This window comes from Rhinatrema bivittatum, chromosome 6 (assembly GCF_901001135.1).
Source record: "Rhinatrema bivittatum chromosome 6, aRhiBiv1.1, whole genome shotgun sequence".
Taxonomy (NCBI): Eukaryota; Metazoa; Chordata; class Amphibia; order Gymnophiona; family Rhinatrematidae; genus Rhinatrema; species Rhinatrema bivittatum.
In genome coordinates, this window is record NC_042620.1 from 109,844,832 (window position 1) to 109,863,829 (window position 18,998).

The 18,998-nt window shown below is 40.6% G+C and overlaps 1 protein-coding gene across 5 annotated transcripts in view; it reads right to left on the minus strand.

Annotated features, from left to right (window-relative positions):
* TLK1 (tousled like kinase 1) overlaps positions 1-18,998 on the minus strand; it is a 388,382-nt gene that overhangs the window by 133,329 nt on the left and 236,055 nt on the right. For all 5 annotated transcript variants that reach the window (XM_029605752.1, XM_029605753.1, XM_029605751.1 and 2 more), the window contains 2 exons: positions 15,299-15,409; positions 15,056-15,192 (listed from right to left, as the gene is read on the minus strand). In XM_029605752.1, coding sequence (XP_029461612.1) covers positions 15,056-15,192; positions 15,299-15,409 — 248 coding nt within the window. The remainder of the gene's footprint in view (positions 1-15,055; positions 15,193-15,298; positions 15,410-18,998) is intronic.

Consider the following 18,998-nt stretch of genomic DNA (forward strand, 5'->3'; position numbering starts at 1 on the left):
TGGGACCAAAGTGGTGACTGAAAACGTCTCCTTAGTTGGAAAAAGTGTCATCTCAGCTCCATACTTGGGTATCTCCTGACAGAGGATGGCAGAACCTGGCATTGCTGTGAAGAGCTGCTCAAGTATCATACATTGTTCTCTGATCCGTGCCACCACTTTCTTGACTATCTATGAAACGATTAATTCCAGTGCATGGCATGTCAGCACATCTTTCCCAGACTATAGGTCAGACATCTAAGACCCAATGCCAGGCAAGTCTGTGTGTTAATCCCCACAGCAGAAATTCTCAATGCTGTTTCAAAAACATTGAAGGTCCAATCTGACCATGTGTTTTTCCACATTCCATCCCCTCATCCACCAATCCAGTAACTGAAGGTCATCACATTGCCACCTCTCACAGCTGCTTCAGCAGGTCTTGCATACATTGGTTCATAAAGAGCTGGTAAGAAGTTACGTGGGGCATTGAGTATAGCTGATCTAAAATATCTTTCTTCCAAGAATATCCAAGGTTCTAGAAACTTTCCTCAGAAACACTAAGGAATTGGTTCTAGTTTTCTGGGCTTTCTTGAGAGCAGATTCAAGCACCACAGATTGATATAGTAGCTGTCTTTTCAAATCCAGGAGCCTTCTGGAAGAAGTAAAGCACAAAAAATAAGCCCAGCTTCCAAAAACCGGAAGTACGCATACACAACAATAAGATAAGGTTTTTGGATCAATTTTTCAATTTTTACATGCCATATATGAAAAAATTGTTCTAAGATCAAAATTTTTGTAAGATCAAAATTTTTGTAGGACCGCTACCAAAGGGATCTGTATAGCAATCAGACCCAACATAGGAGAGGTCACTTTACTTTATTATTAATGTCAAAATTTTCCGAAAATTCTATTGCCACGGGAAAATGAACCGATAAATTCAAAGCCACAAAAAGCTTTTGTCTCAAAAAACAATCATTTGCAAAAAATTGCAGTACTTAACTTCAAGCCAAGAGCAAAGATGAAGTCCCGACGTGATCACGTTTCGGACCACCCAGGGTCCTGCTTCAGGGGTTGAATCTTGTCAATCCTTCAAAATAGGGCTGCTGAAAATCATTCCCGAAACGGCAAAACTGGCGTTACTGAATCTCAAGTATTCTTTGGTGGTCCGTTCTCGGACCCGCTTAATTCAAAATGGCAAACGGCCAGGGTATATATCCATTTCCTGCGGAGATGACGTCACTGGGATGTCAATCAATCTTGCGGGTGAATAGAAAGTCCTCTAACAGGTCGTCTACTACGTATTACGATCTTCCATGTTAAGTCTACTATCAGGTCGTCCAGGTTGTATTCTCTAACAAAATATAAGTCTTCTAACATGTCGTCTGTTCTCCATGATAAAACTTCTATCAGGTCGTGGACTTCGTATTCTAAATCTTCATCTTGAGTCCACCATACGGTCCCGTGTAATAAACCACTAATATTCTTTTACATACCAAAAGCTATGTTAGAGTGTACCAATTGATTTTCTCGTTCAGTCCCTCTGGGTCTACTGTCTGCAAAGTAAAAATCCAATATTGTTCACGTTGATTGAGGCGCTGTTGTATATCACCCCCCCGTGTGCCCAAATGCAATTGCTCAATGATGGACCATTTCAGATCTACAAAATCGTGTTTAGCTGACATACAATGTTGTACCAAAGGAGCTGTAATCTTAGAATTCTTAATACAGCTACGATGTTCTATGAGCCTTGTTCTTATTTTTCTTTTTGTTCGACCCACATATACAAGGTCACACGGACATTGTATAATATATACCACACATTCGGTCTCACACGAAGTTGTAGCTGTTAATTTGATAGTGGTTTTTAAAGTGGGTGATGTCCATTGTTGGCCTGTCAGCGTTTGACTACAAAAATCGCATTTCCCACACGCTTGGTGTCCTCCTCCCTTTGGAATTGGTGGGGAGGAATCAAAAGCAGATTTAACTACAATGTCCCTGATGTTCTGGGCTCGGGAGAACGCGAATTTGGGCAAGGCATCAAAAACTCGATGTAATGTTAAAACATGCCAGTGAGATTTGATTATTTGGACCACATTGTGAGAATGGGCAGAGAATTTTAAAACACATGTCACATCTTGAGTCTTCAATGGTTGTTTGTATTGAAGTAATAGATCTCTATTAGCATATAATGCTCGTTTGAAAGCTTTGTTGATGACGGAACGCGGATAACCTGAGAGAATCTTATTTTTAAATCCATGGCCTGATGGCGGTATTCTTCAACGTTGGTGCAAATCCTTCGTAGATGCAGAAATTGAGACACAGGCAAACCATCTTTTAGTCTTCTTGGATGATAACTAGTGTATCTAAGATAGTGATTTTTGTCTGTTTCTTTTCTATACAATGTGGTCTCAATCCTGCTTCCATTGCGAACCAAATTTATGTCCAGAAAAGAAGCTCTCACTTGATGGTACTGCGCTGTGAAATGTAGATGAGAATTTTCTCCATTTAACCAATCCAAAAATCGTGTAAGCTCTACTTCGGAAGCAGACCAAATGCATAATACGTCGTCTATATATCGTTTCCACAAAATCATTTTATTGTACCACTGAGACGTATATAGACAAGTTTCTTCAAAATGTGCCACATAAATATTGGCAATATCGGGGGCCACCATAGCCCCCATTGCTACTCCCTGAGTCTGAAGGTAGAACTTGTTGTCAAATTTGAAAAAATTCTTGTATAGTACCAATTCTAAAAGCTGCAACAGAAAACCTGTAGGCACCCTGTGTGGACGTGGACGAGATTGAAATATATTTTTCAAAAGATCAAATGCTTCACCTTGGGGGATATTAGTATATAGAGAAGTGATGTCCAATGTCACAATGAAACATTGTTCTGGTAGATCCGGAAGCTCTTGAATTAATCGCAATGCATGCGATGTATCCTGAAAAAAAGAAGGAGCCTCTTTGACATATGGTTTTAGAAAAAAGTCCAAGAAATCAGAAAGGGGTTCCAGAATGGATCCTCTCCTAGCAACAATAGGTCTTCCCGGAGGAGAATTTAAATTTTTATGAATTTTAGGGAGAGTGTAAAGGACCGGATAAACCGGATTGCTTCTCTTCAAAGCCCGTGCTTCGCGAGCTAGCAGAAACCCTGTACGTAATCCCTCAGTAGTTAAATCAACGATCAAATCTGAAAGTGCATGAGTGGGGTCTTCCTGGAGTTCCTGGTAGAAATCCTGATCGCTCAATTGCCTGTCAATCTCAGCAACATAATCTGTAGTGTCCTGTATCACAATAGCTCCGCCCTTATCAGCGGGTTTGACTACTACATTCGGATTCATGCTCAATTGTTTTAATGCTGAGTATTGATCAAATGTCCATTCAGAAGAGAAGGATTGACATCCCAGTGACGTCATCTCCGCAGGAAATGGATATATACCCTGGTCGTTCGCCATTTTGAATTAAGCGGGTCCGAGAACGGACCGCCAAAGAATACTTGAGATTCAGTAACGTCAGTTTTGCCGTTTCGGGAATGATTTTCAGCAGCCCTATTTTGAAGGATTGACAAGATTCAACCCCTGAAGCAGGACCCTGGGTGGTCCGAAACGTGATCACGTCGGGACTTCATCTTTGCTCTTGGCTTGAAGTTAAGTACTGCAATTTTTTGCAAATGATTGTTTTTTGAGACAAAAGCTTTTTGTGGCTTTGTTTGAATTTATCGGTTCATTTTCCCGTGGCAATAGAATTTTCGGAAAATTTTGATATTAATAATAAAGTAAAGTGACCTCTCCTATGTTGGGTCTGATTGCTATACAGATCCCTTTGGTAGCGGTCCTACAAAAATTTTGATCTTACAAAAATTTTGATCTTAGAACAATTGTTTTTCATATATGGCGTGTAAAAATTGAAAAATTGATCCAGAAGTAAAGCACATCCACCTTAATGATGGAAACCTCAGAAAGGATTTTTTCCACATTATATCTCCTGAAGGATCTCGTGAACCGGAAATTGTTGCAATCTCCTTAGGAGGCCACACAAACTGGAAGATATCTAGCATCTTGTTTCTGGTGGTCTCCTCCTCCAACAAAGGAAATAGAATGGCCTTCACCATTCTCTGGACAAAACCAGCAAAGAGAGGTCTTCTGGTGGAGATGACAGTCTGAGAAGAGACCTGTTGGTTCCTCTCTTTTGAAGATATCTATATCCATACCCCATGAATACTCTGAATCTGAACTCAACTGGTATGCTGGAGGTGAAGACCCAGGCACTGCTCATTCCACAGACAAGACCTCAGACGGGAGTACTTGTCGAGGCCTGAAACTCAAGAAATTCCTGTGCCTCGGGGAAGTTTCCCCCCTCCCCAACCCTGGATGGACTGGAGATAACCCTCAGTGTAGCAGACAGATACCAATCTGCTCAGCAGGTGAAAGGACTCCAGCAGTGGCAGAGTATCAGTTTGCATAGACACTGATGCCCTCGTCCCAGGGGTACTGCTGTTGTGCATTGCCTTGTTCAAGGCCTGCTGGATTTTATTCAGCTCCTCCTCAAAAACTGCTGATGACAACACCAAATAGGAGGCAAGAGTCTTCCTGGGAAGTCAGAAATGTATCGATGGCAGACACCTGAGCCCCTAGAGACTGTTAAGATTCCGAGGAATGCAAGAATGAGCTCTCTTCTCTGTGGAAACACTTCGAGGAATTGATGGCTGCAGCCAGAACGTACACACTCCTGGCATCATGCATGGACAGATTGATGCTTCTTGGCCTTCACCTGATGCTAGAACCTTTGGCCTTTGATACTAGAACCTGTTGGACAATGGTCGACACCATGGTATTTCTCAATGCATCGCCAGGATCCAGTGCAGTTCCTGGGTGCATCACTGTTGATGCCTCCGATTATGATGGGCCTGTCTTATGGCACCCAAAGTGCTTCTCCATGAGCTCAATCTAAGACTCATGCCCTCTAGGGGTCATGGTGACACTACCACCACCCCAGGATGTCATGTGACACCCACAGGCAAAGGACATTATTTATTATATATCTATATATACAAATATATATATATGCATGAACTAGCAGATAAGGATAAGATGTAGGCTTTGTTTATATTAGTGTGATATTGTGTGTCCTGATTATTCATTTTATGTATGTTTGAATATGTACTCTGCCTCAAACCCACTGTGGTGAGTGTGAATAAGATTTTAATAAATTAAAAATTAAAAAATTTTTATTCTATGATAGACATGATCCTCTCTAAAGCTGCTGGTGGGCTTATCCATGGTAAGACAAAAATTAAAAAAGCAAAGTTGAAAGACTCGATGATTGCAAGCGGCCGATACCTGTTGATGCACTGCCTGTGTGTGACAATGAAATAAAACATAAAACAACCAAAGGAGAATTAGGGAACAAAATCTGACCACAGGGACCTGCGCTGAAAGAATTCTATCAGTTCTGGCAGGAAAAAAAAACAGAATTAAGCAGAAGAGTGAAGAAATGGACTCCAAGGAAAAGAGGAGACTGACAAGGCCCTCATGTGGTATTAGGAATACTGCACATAACCACTAGGACACAGTCAAAGTTTTAAAAACTGACAAATGCTCTGGGTTGGGTTCCATTGGATGTCACCTACTTGTAAGGTCTGTTATCTTGCTTATCCTTGGAGAAAAAAAGCACCACACTACTGGATGCCAATTAGTTCAGTGTTCCAATTAGCTGAATTCCGACTATTACTGTATATGGTTGTTCAAATGGTGCTGAATACAGATCGCCAAGTAGCAGAATTTCAAATTTTAGTGGCATCTCTGTGTCAGAAGGAAACTGCTACAGACAGTGAATAAGAATTGTGAAACAAAGGCAAAGAATATTCAAACATGGATGTATGTAATTTATGCTAGCAGCTAGGATGCATTGCGTGTGCAACATCCCATTAATGTTCAAAGTACCTATGAGATATAATGAAGTACTAAAGCTGGTAATAAGCAATGGCTATTCCGTAAGTCAACTTGATTAATAGAAGTTTATGGACTTCTCCAGGAACTTATTAAAACCCTTTAAAAACCCTTTTACACTAATTACCTTAACCACATCCTCTGGAAAGAATTCCAGAGCTTAATTTTGCATTGAGTAAAAAAGAATGTTCTATGATTTGTTTTTAATGTGCTACTTGAAACTTTATGGAGTGCTCCCTAATCCTTGTACTATCTGAAAGAGTAAATAATCGATTCACATTTATCCATCCTAACATGATTTTATAGACTTCTATCATTTCCCCTTAACTATCCCTTCTCCAAGATGAACAGCCCTAATTTCTTTAGCCTTTCCTCATAGGTGAGCCATTCCATGCCCTTTATCATTTTGGTCACCCTTCTCTGTACCTTCTCCAGTGCAATTATATCATTTTTGAGATGCGGTGACCAGAATTGCATACGGTTTTCAAAGTGCGGTCTCACCATGGAACGCTACAGAGGCATTATAACATTCTCCCTTTTATTCACCATTTCCTTCATAATACCTAACATAGGGGCAAATTTACTAAAGGTTTTCTCTCATTCTGTATCTATGGGAAAAATGCTTAGTAAATGAGAAAAATGCTTAGTAAATGAGAAAATTTGCTAGAAAAAAAAACAGAGGAGCAGCTACAAAGGTAAAAGGTGTGTAAGAGGCGTGGTCGTTGTTGAGAAGTGCCATTCTGGAGGCACAGTCCAGATGTTTTCACACATTAAGAAAGGTGGAAAGAAGGCAAAATGATTACCGGCATGGTTAAAAGGGGAGGTGAAAGAAGCTATTTCAGCCAAAAGATCTTGATTCAAAAATTGGAAGAAGGATCTAAGAAGAAAATAGGATAATGCATAAACGTTGGCAAGTTAAATGTAAGACATTGATAAGACAGGCTAAGAGAGAATTTGAAAAGAAGTTGGTCGTAGAGGCAAAAACTCACAGTAAAAACTTTTTAAAATATATCCAAAGCAGAAAGATTGTGAGGGAGTCAGTTGGACTGTTAGATGATCGAGGGGTTAAAGGGGCACTTAGAGAAGATAAGGCCATCACGGAAAGATTAAATGATTTCTTTGCTTCGGTGTTTACTGAAGAGGATGTTGGGGAGGTACCCGTACTGGAAAAGGTTTTCATGGGTAATGATTCAGATGGACTGAATCAAATCATGGTAAACCTAGAAGATGTGGTAGACTTGACTGACAAACTGAAGAGTAGTAAATCACCTGGACCAGATGGTACACACACCAGAGTTTTGAAGGAACTAAAAAATGAAATTTCAGACCTATTAGTAAACATTTGTAACCTATCATTAAAATCATCCATTGTACCTGAAGTCTGGAGGATAGCTAATGTAACCCCAATATTTAAAAAGGGCTCCAGGGGCAATCCGGGAAACTACAGACCAGTTAGCCTGACTTCAGTGCCAGGAAAAATAGTGGAAAGTATTCTAAACATCAAAATCACAGAACATATGGAAAGACATGGTTTAATGGAACAAAGTCAGCATGGCTTTACCCAAGGCAAGTCTTGCCTCACAACTCTGCTTCACTTTTTTGAAGGAGTTAATAAACATGTGGATAAAGGTGAACCGGTAGATGTAGTATACTTGGATTTTCAGAAGGCGTTTGACAAAGTTCCTCATGAGAGGCTTCTAGGAAAAGTAAAAAGTCATGGGATAGGTGGTGATGTCCTTTCATGGATTGCAAACTGGCTAAAAGACAGGAAACAGAGTAGGATTAAATGGACAATTTTATTTATTTATACCTTTTATATACCGACTTTCATGATACAATCATATCAAATCGGTTTACATGAAACGGGGATTTTCTCAGAGGAGGGGAGTGGGCAGTGGAGTGCCCCAGGGATCTGTATTGGGACCCTTACTTTTCAATATATTTATAAATGATCTGGAAAGAAATACGACGAGTGAGATAATCAAATTTGCTGATGATACAAAATTGTTCAGAGTAGTTAAATCACAAGCAGATTGTGATAAATTGCAGGAAGACCTTGTGAGACTGGAAAATTTGGCACCAAAATGGCAGATGAAATTTAATGTGGATAAGTGCAAGGTGATGCATATAGGGAAAAATAACCCATGCTATAGTTACACAATGTTAGGTTCCATATTAGGTGCTACAACCCAAGAAAGAGATCTAGACGTCACAGTGGATAACACATTGAAATTGTCGGTTCAGTGTGCTGCGGCAGTAAAAAAATGCTTTTGTATCGCTCCATGGTGAGACCGCACCTCGAATACTGTGTACAATTCTGATCGCTGCATCTCAAAAAAGATATAATTGTGATGGAGAAGGTACAGAGAAGGGCTACCAAAATGATAAGGGGAATGGAACAGCTCCCCTATGAGGAAAGACTAAAGAGGTTAGGACTTTTCAGCTTGGAGATGAGACAGCTGAGGGGATGATATGATAGAGGTGTTTAAAATCATGAGAGGTTGGTCTAGAATGGCTAGATGTGAATCGGTTATTTACTCTTTCTGATAATAGAAAGACTAGGGGGCACTCCATGAAGTTAGCATGTGGCACATTTAAAACTAATCGGAGAAAGTTCTTTTTTACTCAACGCACAATTAAACTCTGGAATTTGTTGCCAGAGGATGTGGTTAATGCAGTTAGTAAAGCTGTGTTTAAAAAAGGATTGGATAAGTTCTTGGAGGAGAAGTCCATTACCTGCTATTAAGTTCACTTAGAGAATAGCCACTGCCATTAGCAATGGTAACATGGAATAGACTTAGTTTTGGGTACTTGCCAGGTTCTTATGGCCTGGATTGGCCACTGTTGGAAACAGGATGTTGGGCTTGATGGACCCTTGGTCTGACCCAGTATGGCATTTTCTTATGTTCTTAGGTCTGTACCAGCATTTAATTTGGACCTTACTCATGTGTAGAAATATTTATAATGATATAATACTGGCCACTGTTGGAAACAGGATGCTGGGCTTTGCTTTAAATGCTGCTGCACATTGAGTCAATTTTAATGTATTATCCACTATGATACCTAGATCTTTTTCCTAGATGGTAACTCTTAATATGGAACCTAATCATCGTGTAACTGCAGCATGGATTATTTTTCGTTATATGCATGATCTTGCACTTGTCTACATTAAATTTCATCTGCCATTCGGATGTCCAATCTTCCATTTTCACAAGGTCCTTCTGCAATTTATCACAATCCATTTGTGATTTAACTACCCTGAATAATTTTCTGTCATCTGTAAAATTTGACCACCACACTCATTGTATTCCTTTTCAGATCATTTATAAATATATTAAAAAGCACCAGTCCAAGTACAGATCCATGAGCACTCCACTGATTACCTTTTCCCCATTGAGAAAACTGACCATTTAATCTTACTCTGTTTTCTGTGTTTTAACCAGTTTGCAATCCACAAAAGGACATCACTTTCTATCCCATGACTTTTTAGTTTTCTTAGAAGCCTTTCATGAAGGATTTACTTTGTGATATTAACTGATATATTCAATTTATGTATGCAAGGACTGGAGGTGTTGTACAGTAAAACTTCTCAATAAAACTCAGACAATATTATCAAAGAATTTTCATGGTACAGTTAAGCACTGCAATATTAGGCAACCTAGCACATTTATGCAAATTTACTTAAAAAAATCATACAAAGGTTTTATTTTCATATCTGTGATCACAAATGGAACTCACCTGGTTCATATATCACACAAAAATATTGTGCTGGGGTTCTTGTTTTGTGGTGGGAAAGAGTAAATCTTCAATATTCTTGAGTGAATTTTTACACTCTTTATAGAAGTCCTTTCATTTGCCAAAGATCAACATGGGATATTATACAAATAGGGGTAGATTTTTAAAAAGAATACGTGCACGTCCATGTGCACGTGCTACCCGGTATGCTCACATGGAAGAGCAATTTTAAAACATGTGCACACTGGCGCGTGCATGTTATAAAACCCCAATCAGCGAGTGCAAGGGGGGTTATAATTTAGCGAATTTGCGCGGCGCTGCATCGCTGTGCTTCCCCAGTTCCCTCTCAGTGCGCTCCAATTAAGGAGCGGACTGGGAGGGAACTTCCCTATCTCCTACCCTAACCTCTCTTCCCCTTCCCTACCCGCCCCCTATCCCAACCCACCCCCCATTTTTTTTGTAACTTACTTTTTGCTCCTGCAAAGGTGAAGGAGCATGTTGTGTGCGCCGGCACCCTGCCGGCGCGCGATCCCCTGGCACAGCAGCAAATGTATCGGGCAACTCTAGCCCCGCCCCATCCCCCTGGACTGCCCCACTGCTGAGGCCTGGTTCTTGTGCGTGTAAGAGGTTACGCGCATGGCCGGGCCTCTTTTAATATGTGCACAGTGCGCGCAAGGCCCGGCTGCGCATGCTTAACCCGTCTTTTATGCGCGTGGACCATTAAAAATCCGGCCTATAAAGTGTAAGCCTTTAGGATAGGGAAATGTTTAAGTATCTGAATGTAATTTGCTTTGAAGTGCCAAAAGGCAGAATATAAATTAAATAAATATGGCTGAATGATACTGGTTAATAGCAAAGATCAAGCTGAATTTTCAGTATTTGAAGTGCTGGAACCATAGAAATCCCATTGGGTTTATACTTTTCAATACAAAATACATTTCTTTTAGGAAATGAGTTTACTGCTACAGCAAAATTTCAAATCCTTATGTTCTGTGTGTACTTTCCTTCCTTACAGAGTTTTTCTGCTTGAGTATCAAATTAAAAAAAACTAAAACAAACAAATCAAACATTTCTTTAAAAAAAAATACCATTTCTTACAGTAACCGAACTCTACAAAAAAGTTATTAGTACAGCTGTTTTTAAATGTTTCCAGTTTTACAAATTGATACTGCTTCAATACAACTAAATTAAATCTCCGCTATACCTGCACTTTAACTCCTGCTCTTCACTCCACTATCTCAGGGTTGGCCAATTCCAGTCCTCAAGAGCCAAAAAGAGGTCAGGTTTTCAGGTTATCTACAAAGAATATGCATGACAAATTTGCATATACTGGCTCCATTGTATGCAAATACACCTCATTCATATTCACTGGGGATATCCTGAAAACAAGACCTGTTTGTCTCTCTTGAGGAATAGAGTTGGCCACCCCTGCATGCTCTCATTCACAAGTTCAGTCTGTAATGCTGTGATCTCCTACTCAAGTAAAAAGTTTTTTTCAACTTGTTATTCTGTTCGTCTCATTCACTTTTACTTGTATGTTTGAAAACTCTAAAACCTAGGTTTAAGTACCTGTCACAATGAGCTCATTTTATACAAATTTAACATATTATACACATGTATAGACAATTATAAAAGACAGCTGTATATTTATATACAAGCATACAGTTGCAGAGATTACCAAGCTATTTATATACACAGATACAGTTCTAGTAATACATAGTTACAACTATATAATTTATATGGATATATGCACACACATGCACATACATTCAGAGATCACAAGTAGTAAACATTTGGAAAGTATGAGGAAAATCTGTACTAATGCAGCATTATAAGAAAGTCTTCAGAACATATTTACCCTTTATGCCTTACCCTAGAAGAATAGGCTCTATGCTACAAAACAGAGGGAGACCAACCAATGAAATCTTGAACCTCAGGAAAGTGGATTAAAAAGTGACAGCTTCACATCAGCCTGTTGCTTTCCTGGCCCCTGTTTAGGGCAATAATGACCTATATTCGATTAATTTTGTGGAAAAGATTTGCAATCTTAGAAGGCCAATGCAAAATCTTATGAGCACTTGATACTGGTAATTTCCCAGCTTTTATGTTAAATTTGTTTTGTGTGAACTATAGTGGCCTTGGGCTGGATATATACATACATATATACGTGTGTGTGTATATATATACATATATACACACACACACATTTATGGTTTTGTATTTGCTATCTTATTCTTTCCTGGGTTTGCTTTATATTATATTTTGCCTTGCTTGTTTTATGTTATGTCTGGAAAGGTAGTTTAAAATAATTTTAAAATAATGAATATCAATTATCCGCTGAAAATAATCCTTCAAAAAGTTGCCAGAAACAGTGGAGGAGAAGCCTAGTGGTTAGAGCAGTGGGCTATGAACCAGGAGACCAGGGTTCGAGTCCTGCTGTCGCTCCTTGTGACCTTGGGCAAGTCACTTTACCCTCCATTGCCTCAGGTACAATCTTAGATTGTAAGCCCTCTGGGGATAGGGAAATATCTACAATACCTGAATCCACTTTGAAGTGCTGAAAAAAGTGCAAAAAGCAGAATATAAATCTAAATAATAAATGGAAGTAATAAAAGTTATTAGATAGGGCTATCAGATATAAGCACAATCATATAAAGATCTGTGTTAGGCAGGTACATAATCTCTTCAAGAAAAGTGTCTTACACTTTACACAGCAGAGAGGTAAATTTATTTTATTTTATTTATTTAGGTTTTTTTTATATACCGGCATTCATGAACAGATCACATCATGCCGGTTTACATTAGAACAAGGGGTGCACAGAACAATAAAACTATAACTAGTGCATCAAGGTTGCAGTTACAATGAAACAAAGGTAATAGAACTGGGAGAAAGAGAAAAGAGCAGTATACGGTTAACATAAATTAATAATTATTTACAGTGTCAAGTGGCTACATTGTTTGGGAGGAAATGGCAGTGGTTATGAGTTGTCTGGGAAGGCTTGTTTAAATAACCAAGTCTTCAATCTTTTTCGGAACGTTGGTAGGCAGCGTTCTTGGCGCAGATTCGTAGGGATGGAGTTCCAGAGTGAGGGTCCGGCAGTCGAGAAAGCCCGGTCTCTTGAAGTTGTATGCCGGGTGGATTTTGTGTTCGGTACCTGGAGGGATCCTCTGTAGGCTTCTCTGGTTGGTCTTTGAGAGACATGTAGGCTAAACGGATATTGAAGGTCCAGAGATGTAAGGTGATGGATGGACTTGTATATGATGGTGATGGACTTGTAGATGATTCTGAAGTGAATGGGGGAGCCAGTGAAGATTTTTTAAAATGGGTGAAATGTGGTCTCTTCTTTTGGAGTATGTAAGAATTCTTGCAGCCGTGTTTTGTACCATCTGTAGGGGTTTGGTGTATGAGGATGGAAGGCCTAGAAGGATGGCGTTGCAGTAATCTAATTTTGCGAAGATTATTGCTTGTAGTATAGTTCTAAAATCTTGAAAATGGAAGAGCGGTTTTATCCTTTTCAGCACTTGGAGTTTGTGAAAGCAGTCCTTAGTGGTGCGGTTTACAAAAGCTTTCAGGTTCATCTTGTTGTCAATTATGGCTCCTAGGTCTCTGACTTGAGAAGATAGAGGGATGTTTGATATGTGGCTGGAGTAGTTGTTTTCTGGAGCAATAAGTATTAGTTCGGTTTTGGAGGCGTTTAGGATGAGATTCAGGCTGGAGAGTAGGTCATTAATTTTTGATTAGCAAGATTCCCAATATTCGAGGGTTTTGACGAGGGATTCTTTAAGAGGAATCACTATCTGAACATCGTCGGCATAGATAAGGTGTTTGAGTTTAAGTTCCGTTAGAAGCTGGCACAACGGGAGTAGATATATATTGAACAGAGTGGGTGATAAGGAGGATCCCTGTGGGACTCCTATAGGGGCGTCATGACGGGAGGATTCTTTGTTGTGGATTTTCACTTTGTAGCCTCTGTTGTTGAGGAAAGTTTTGAGCCATGTTAGAGCAGTACCTGTAATTCCAATGGATGCGAGTTGGTTTATGAGGCTGGTGTGGTTAACAGTGTCGAAAGCGGCTGAGAGGTCCAACAGGATCAGTAGGAATGAATGACCTTTGTCAAGACCCAGAATCAGGTAGTCTGTCAGTGATACCAGGAGGGATTCTGTGCTGGACGCTTTGCGGAACCCGTATTGTGAGGGGAAGAGGAGTTTGTTGTCTTCGAGGTAGTCTGAGATTTGCGTGTTGACTAATTTTTCATGATCTTAGCTATGCGTGGTAGGTTTGGCGATTGGTCGGAAGTTGTTCGGATCATTGGGGTCTGAGTTTGGCTTCTTTAGGGAGCGGTTTGAGGGAAGCCATCTTGAGGTCATCTGAGTAGAAGCCTTGAGATAAAGAGCAGTTAATGATGTCTGCTAGCATTTGTGATATGGCATCCGGGATGGACAGGAGAAGGTTTGGTAGGAATATGGTCTGCAGGGTGAGAGGAGGGCTTCATTTTGTTCAAGATTGAGTGGATCTCTTTGGCTGAGGTGAGTTCGAAAGAATCAAGATGCGAGGGTTTGTTGTTTGTTCGTGGTGAAGAGGTCAGATGAGGAGTGGTGGAGTTGGGCAGCTGAGTTACGAGCTTGCTAATTTTATCATGGAAATACTGGGCCAGTTCTTCGGCTTTTGATTGTGCTTGATTGATAGGGATACCTGGTGTGGTGGGTTGACATTAAAAATTAAATAGTGAAACTATTTTAATTTTTAATGTCATGTGACTCAGAGACACCTATAAGTCTGGCTTTTAATATTGTTTGAAATTCAGCTTTCCCGACAAGTATTTGAATATGGATTGAGTTTTTATCCAACTGGGATTAAGTTACCACACTACCATGGATTCTTTGTTTTGACTCGTGATAAAAACTGCACTGGGGGACAGGCATTTTTCCCTAAACACTGGCCACATCACTTTTTATTAATTCATTATAGTGATTAGTTTTGGGCACATTTTACTGCATAAAAAATTTTAACAAACACTTTTCTTAGGCTGCTTATATACATGACTGGTACACATCATTCTATCTTCATGCTTTTTGTGTCTATGTCCCGATCTAATCACTTTTGATAGCATCTTTATGCATCCTTTTTGAAGGATTATTTTTGGTGTGACAGTTGATTAATAAAAGAGTATGTACATTTATACAAACATTTTCCTTTTTGTTTAGGGGCTTTCTAAAATATATAATTATTTTTACGTGGCAGGGAAAAGAAAGGAAAGGGATAAAATGATTTAGAATTAGATTTTCATATAAAAGTAATTTAAATTCATTCTTGAATAACACTCTTGAATAACACATTCTTGAATAAACTTACAAGTTCATGACAAGTATTCAAAAAACAAAACAATGACTAACTTGACGAGATTCTGAAACGCAAATCCATCTGTCCACTGTTCAGTAAAAGAAGCACCATGCCGAACAGTTGTGAAGTGACCCAGTCGTAATCTATCCTGCATGCTCTTTTCTCTACTGGCCAATTTTTCCTGCGTGCTCTATAAAAGCCAAAACATTAAACACATTCAACTTCATTCGAGAGTTCATAATTCAACAAAAATAGTATTTGTGCACCGAAAACTTATTTCTAGATTTCTGACTCACCTTTTCAATTAGAAGTTTCTTGCTCATTGAAATGCATTTGTTTAACCTTTCTTTGTATTTTTCAAGTAATTTTTGTTGTTCATCTATTTGTCTTCTAAGATCACAGTTAGTCTACAAAAAAAGAAAATAAAGAGACCTACAATTTTTAACTCTGACTATACTGATATACAGAGCACAATCAATATATTAAGCAGTCAATTGTTTTCCCCATATAATGTAATTATACAATTTCAGAAAAACAGCAGAGTTCGACAGAAAAATGGTTTTGGTGCAAAATTTTCAGCTCGCTACAAGTTATTTTACCTTCTGCCACAGAGAAGGTTAGAATTATGCAACAGCAGATATTTTTCTTTTAAAAGATGAAAGATGTTAAAAGTAACAGCCAAGTCTTGAGTCAGTTGTTGAATTAACTGAAATGTCCTCATACCCTTTGTCCTTTTCATCCCAACAAAGATGTATATGGTTCTATCGCACCAATAAAGAGAGAAAGTCTCAAACTATTACCTATTCTATATTTAAGTGTTTGTCAGTTTGCTTGGCACTTGGCTACCCTTTAACCTCTAGTAGAGTCCAACAGAGCTGAAATGGGAAAACTTGGCTTATGATAGTTCAAGCAGGGTACTGAACACCACTACATTGGAATGCAGTATTGCACAGATACATGCTAAGACTCAAAATGACAGACAAAATAACTAGTTATCAAAAAGCTTTTTTCTTTCAATTATACAGTGACTTGCAAAAAGCAAATCAAAATGCATTAAAGTAGGAGTTTGTTCACTGATCTACACAACATAACTCTATACTTTTCATTATGAAAGCACTATTATAGAAATATTCAAAAAACAAGGATAAAAAGGAAAAAAAAAAGATCTTTATTACATAAATCTTCACACCCTTTGTCACAGCAAACCCAAATTGGTTTAAAAACTTACCTTAACAAGGCCCACAATAAATTAGTCTGTGTCCAATCATAGTAGTTGAGCTGATTCAAATACTCTGGCCTGAAAAATCAAGTCATTTCTGTTGTATGAAGTGAATTTGAAGCTAAGGTAAAGCAGAGTTGCTTACCTGTAACAGGTGTTCTACAAGGACAGCAAGATGCCAGTCCTCACACATAGGTGACATCTGCGTGCCCAGCATGGAAAAATTTGACTGAGCCTCTGAGCATGCAGGATCCCCTCAGTCTTATAAAGAAAAAAAAACCTTGAGTGGAAACCCAACTCCACAGGGAGGCGGACAGGTGTTATAAGGACAGACATCCTGCTTTCTTCTGAGAACACCTGCTACAGGTGAGCAGCTCTGCTTTCTCAGAGGACAAGCAGAATGGCAGTCCTTGCACATGGGTGAATTCCCCCCCCCCCCCCCCCAACAAAACAGGTGCCAACAGGCACAACCACCGCCATCAGTGTTTTGTTGGTAACAGGAAGGGGGGGGGGGGGGGCAGCCTGAACAAAAAATGAGCCCTAGGTTGAAAACAGTGGAGTTCTAAACCTCAAACAAGTTCCAAATGGCAGATTGGCAACCTGCTGTTGCAGCGGCTATCCCTGTCCAAACAGTAAGGTGATGTGAATGAATGGATGGAACTACCACGTCAAAGCTTTTGCAGATCTACTCCATGGGGACTGCTCACAAGTGGGCCACCGATGTTGCTGTGGCTTGGACAGAGCGAGCCTAGACATGACTTACAAAGATGCAATCCCGCCTGGGCATAACAGAAGGCGATGCAGTTTGCTAGCAAATTGGAACGTGTCTATTTGTCAAGGGCGATTCACAGCTGTTCTGGTCAAAAGAAACCAAAAAACTGGGTGGACTGTCAATGGGCTTATGTCCGCTCCAGATAGACCAAGGCTTTCTTGCAATCCAAACTATACTGGCTTGTGTGCATAAGCTTGTTCACCTTGGTGAGTATGAGGCTTTGGAAAGAATGCTGGCAGGATGATGGACTGGTTAATATGGAACTCCAAAAACACCTTAGGTAGGAACTTAGGGTGCGAAATAAAACTAGTGAAGGTGGATAAATCACTAAGGCCTGCAGCTCACTTACCTTGCGTGCTGAAGTGACCACCACCAAAAATACTGTCTTCCAGGTCAGATTCTTCAGATCACAGGATGCAGCAGTGGCTCAAAAGGAGCTTTTATCAGCTGAGCTAAAACCACATTGAGATGCCAGGACACAGAGGGAGACCTCAGGGGAGGCTTCAACTGAAACACAGCCCACATGAAATAAACAACTATAGGCTGTTCCGAGATGGGCTTAACCTCTACACCATGATGATATGCCCCAATCACACTCAGATGAACCCTGAGTTGGTCTTGAGACCAACTGTAGTCAAGCAGTTTGTACGTTGAGCAGAAGAAAAGATTTAGGGCCTTTTGCTCACACCACATGGAAAACTTACTCCAATTCAGTCCATAGAATTTCCTGGTGGAAGGCTTTCTGAAATCTACAAGAACATGCAACATCTTCTGAGAGACTGAGGGTTGCAGGATCAACCTCTCAATATCCAAGGAGTGAGCGACAGGGCCTGGAAGTCGGGATGCCGCAACCTGTCTCAATCCTGGGTAATGAGATCTCGGGAAATCCCCAGTCTGATTTGTTTCTGGGATGGACAACTCCCAAAGGAGGGGAAACCAGACCTGCCTCAGCCAATGAGAATCATAGTCCCTTATGCTCCCTGAGCTTCATCCAAGTCTTCACCACCAGCAGAGCTAAAGGATATGTGTACAAGAGACCCTGGCCCAATGAAGGGCAAAAAGAATCTGAGGCTATCTTGCCGTGTGCCTGTACATGGAACCTAGTTTCAAGGAGCCACAAAATCAGGTCCACCTTTGGGGTTCTCCAGAGGTGGAAGATCCAGTTCGCTACTTCTGCGGAATGCAGAATTTGCGCAGAATTCCTCCTTCGCGCAGATTTCTTCCCTCAACTCGCAGATTTCTTCCCTCGTCGCAGTTCCTGCAGACTTTCTCGCCGCTGCGCAGATTTTCTCCCTCGCTGCCCTTCCTCGCACCGTTGCCTCGCGATTTCCTCCCACCCTGGAAAAGGAAAAAAAAACGGAAGCATGCCGCGCACGGACAGCGGCCAATCAGGGACAGCAAAGTCAGGTGGCACATGGAGAGTGGGGGCATCACATCGCAGCACGGGCGGCTCGAGGTTAGCAAGCTGTACTGTGCTTAAAACTAAAAACAGTCGAAAATAGAGAGAGAGGGGAAGGGGGAATGGAGAAAGAGGGGAAGGGGGAATGGAAAAGGGGAAAAGAGGAGGAGAAGAGGGAGAGAAAAGAGGGGGAACGGGGAGGGAGACAGAATGAAGGGGGAAAGGAGAAGAGGGGGAAAAAGAGGATAAAAAGTAGGAGAAGAATAGGGAGAGAGAGAAGGGAGGGAAACAGAAGAAGGGGGAAAGGGGGAAAGAGAGGGCTAAAGAAGAGGCCCAGGCCCTGGCCCTGAGACTGTATGTTTGAGCCCTTTTGTTTGATGAGAGCCAGGGGGTAGTGTCTACCTGGGAGAGAGGGGGGAGAGAGGGAAGGGGGAAAGAGAAAGAGAGGGAATGGGTAAGGAGAAGAGGGGGGAAAAGAGAAGGGAGGGGATCAGAGGGGGCGGGGAAGGGGAAAAAGAGAGAGAGGGGGAAGGGGACTGCTTCATGGAGCAATTGGTTCAGGAACCTACAAGAGAGGGAGCTATTTTAGATTTAATTCTTAGTGGA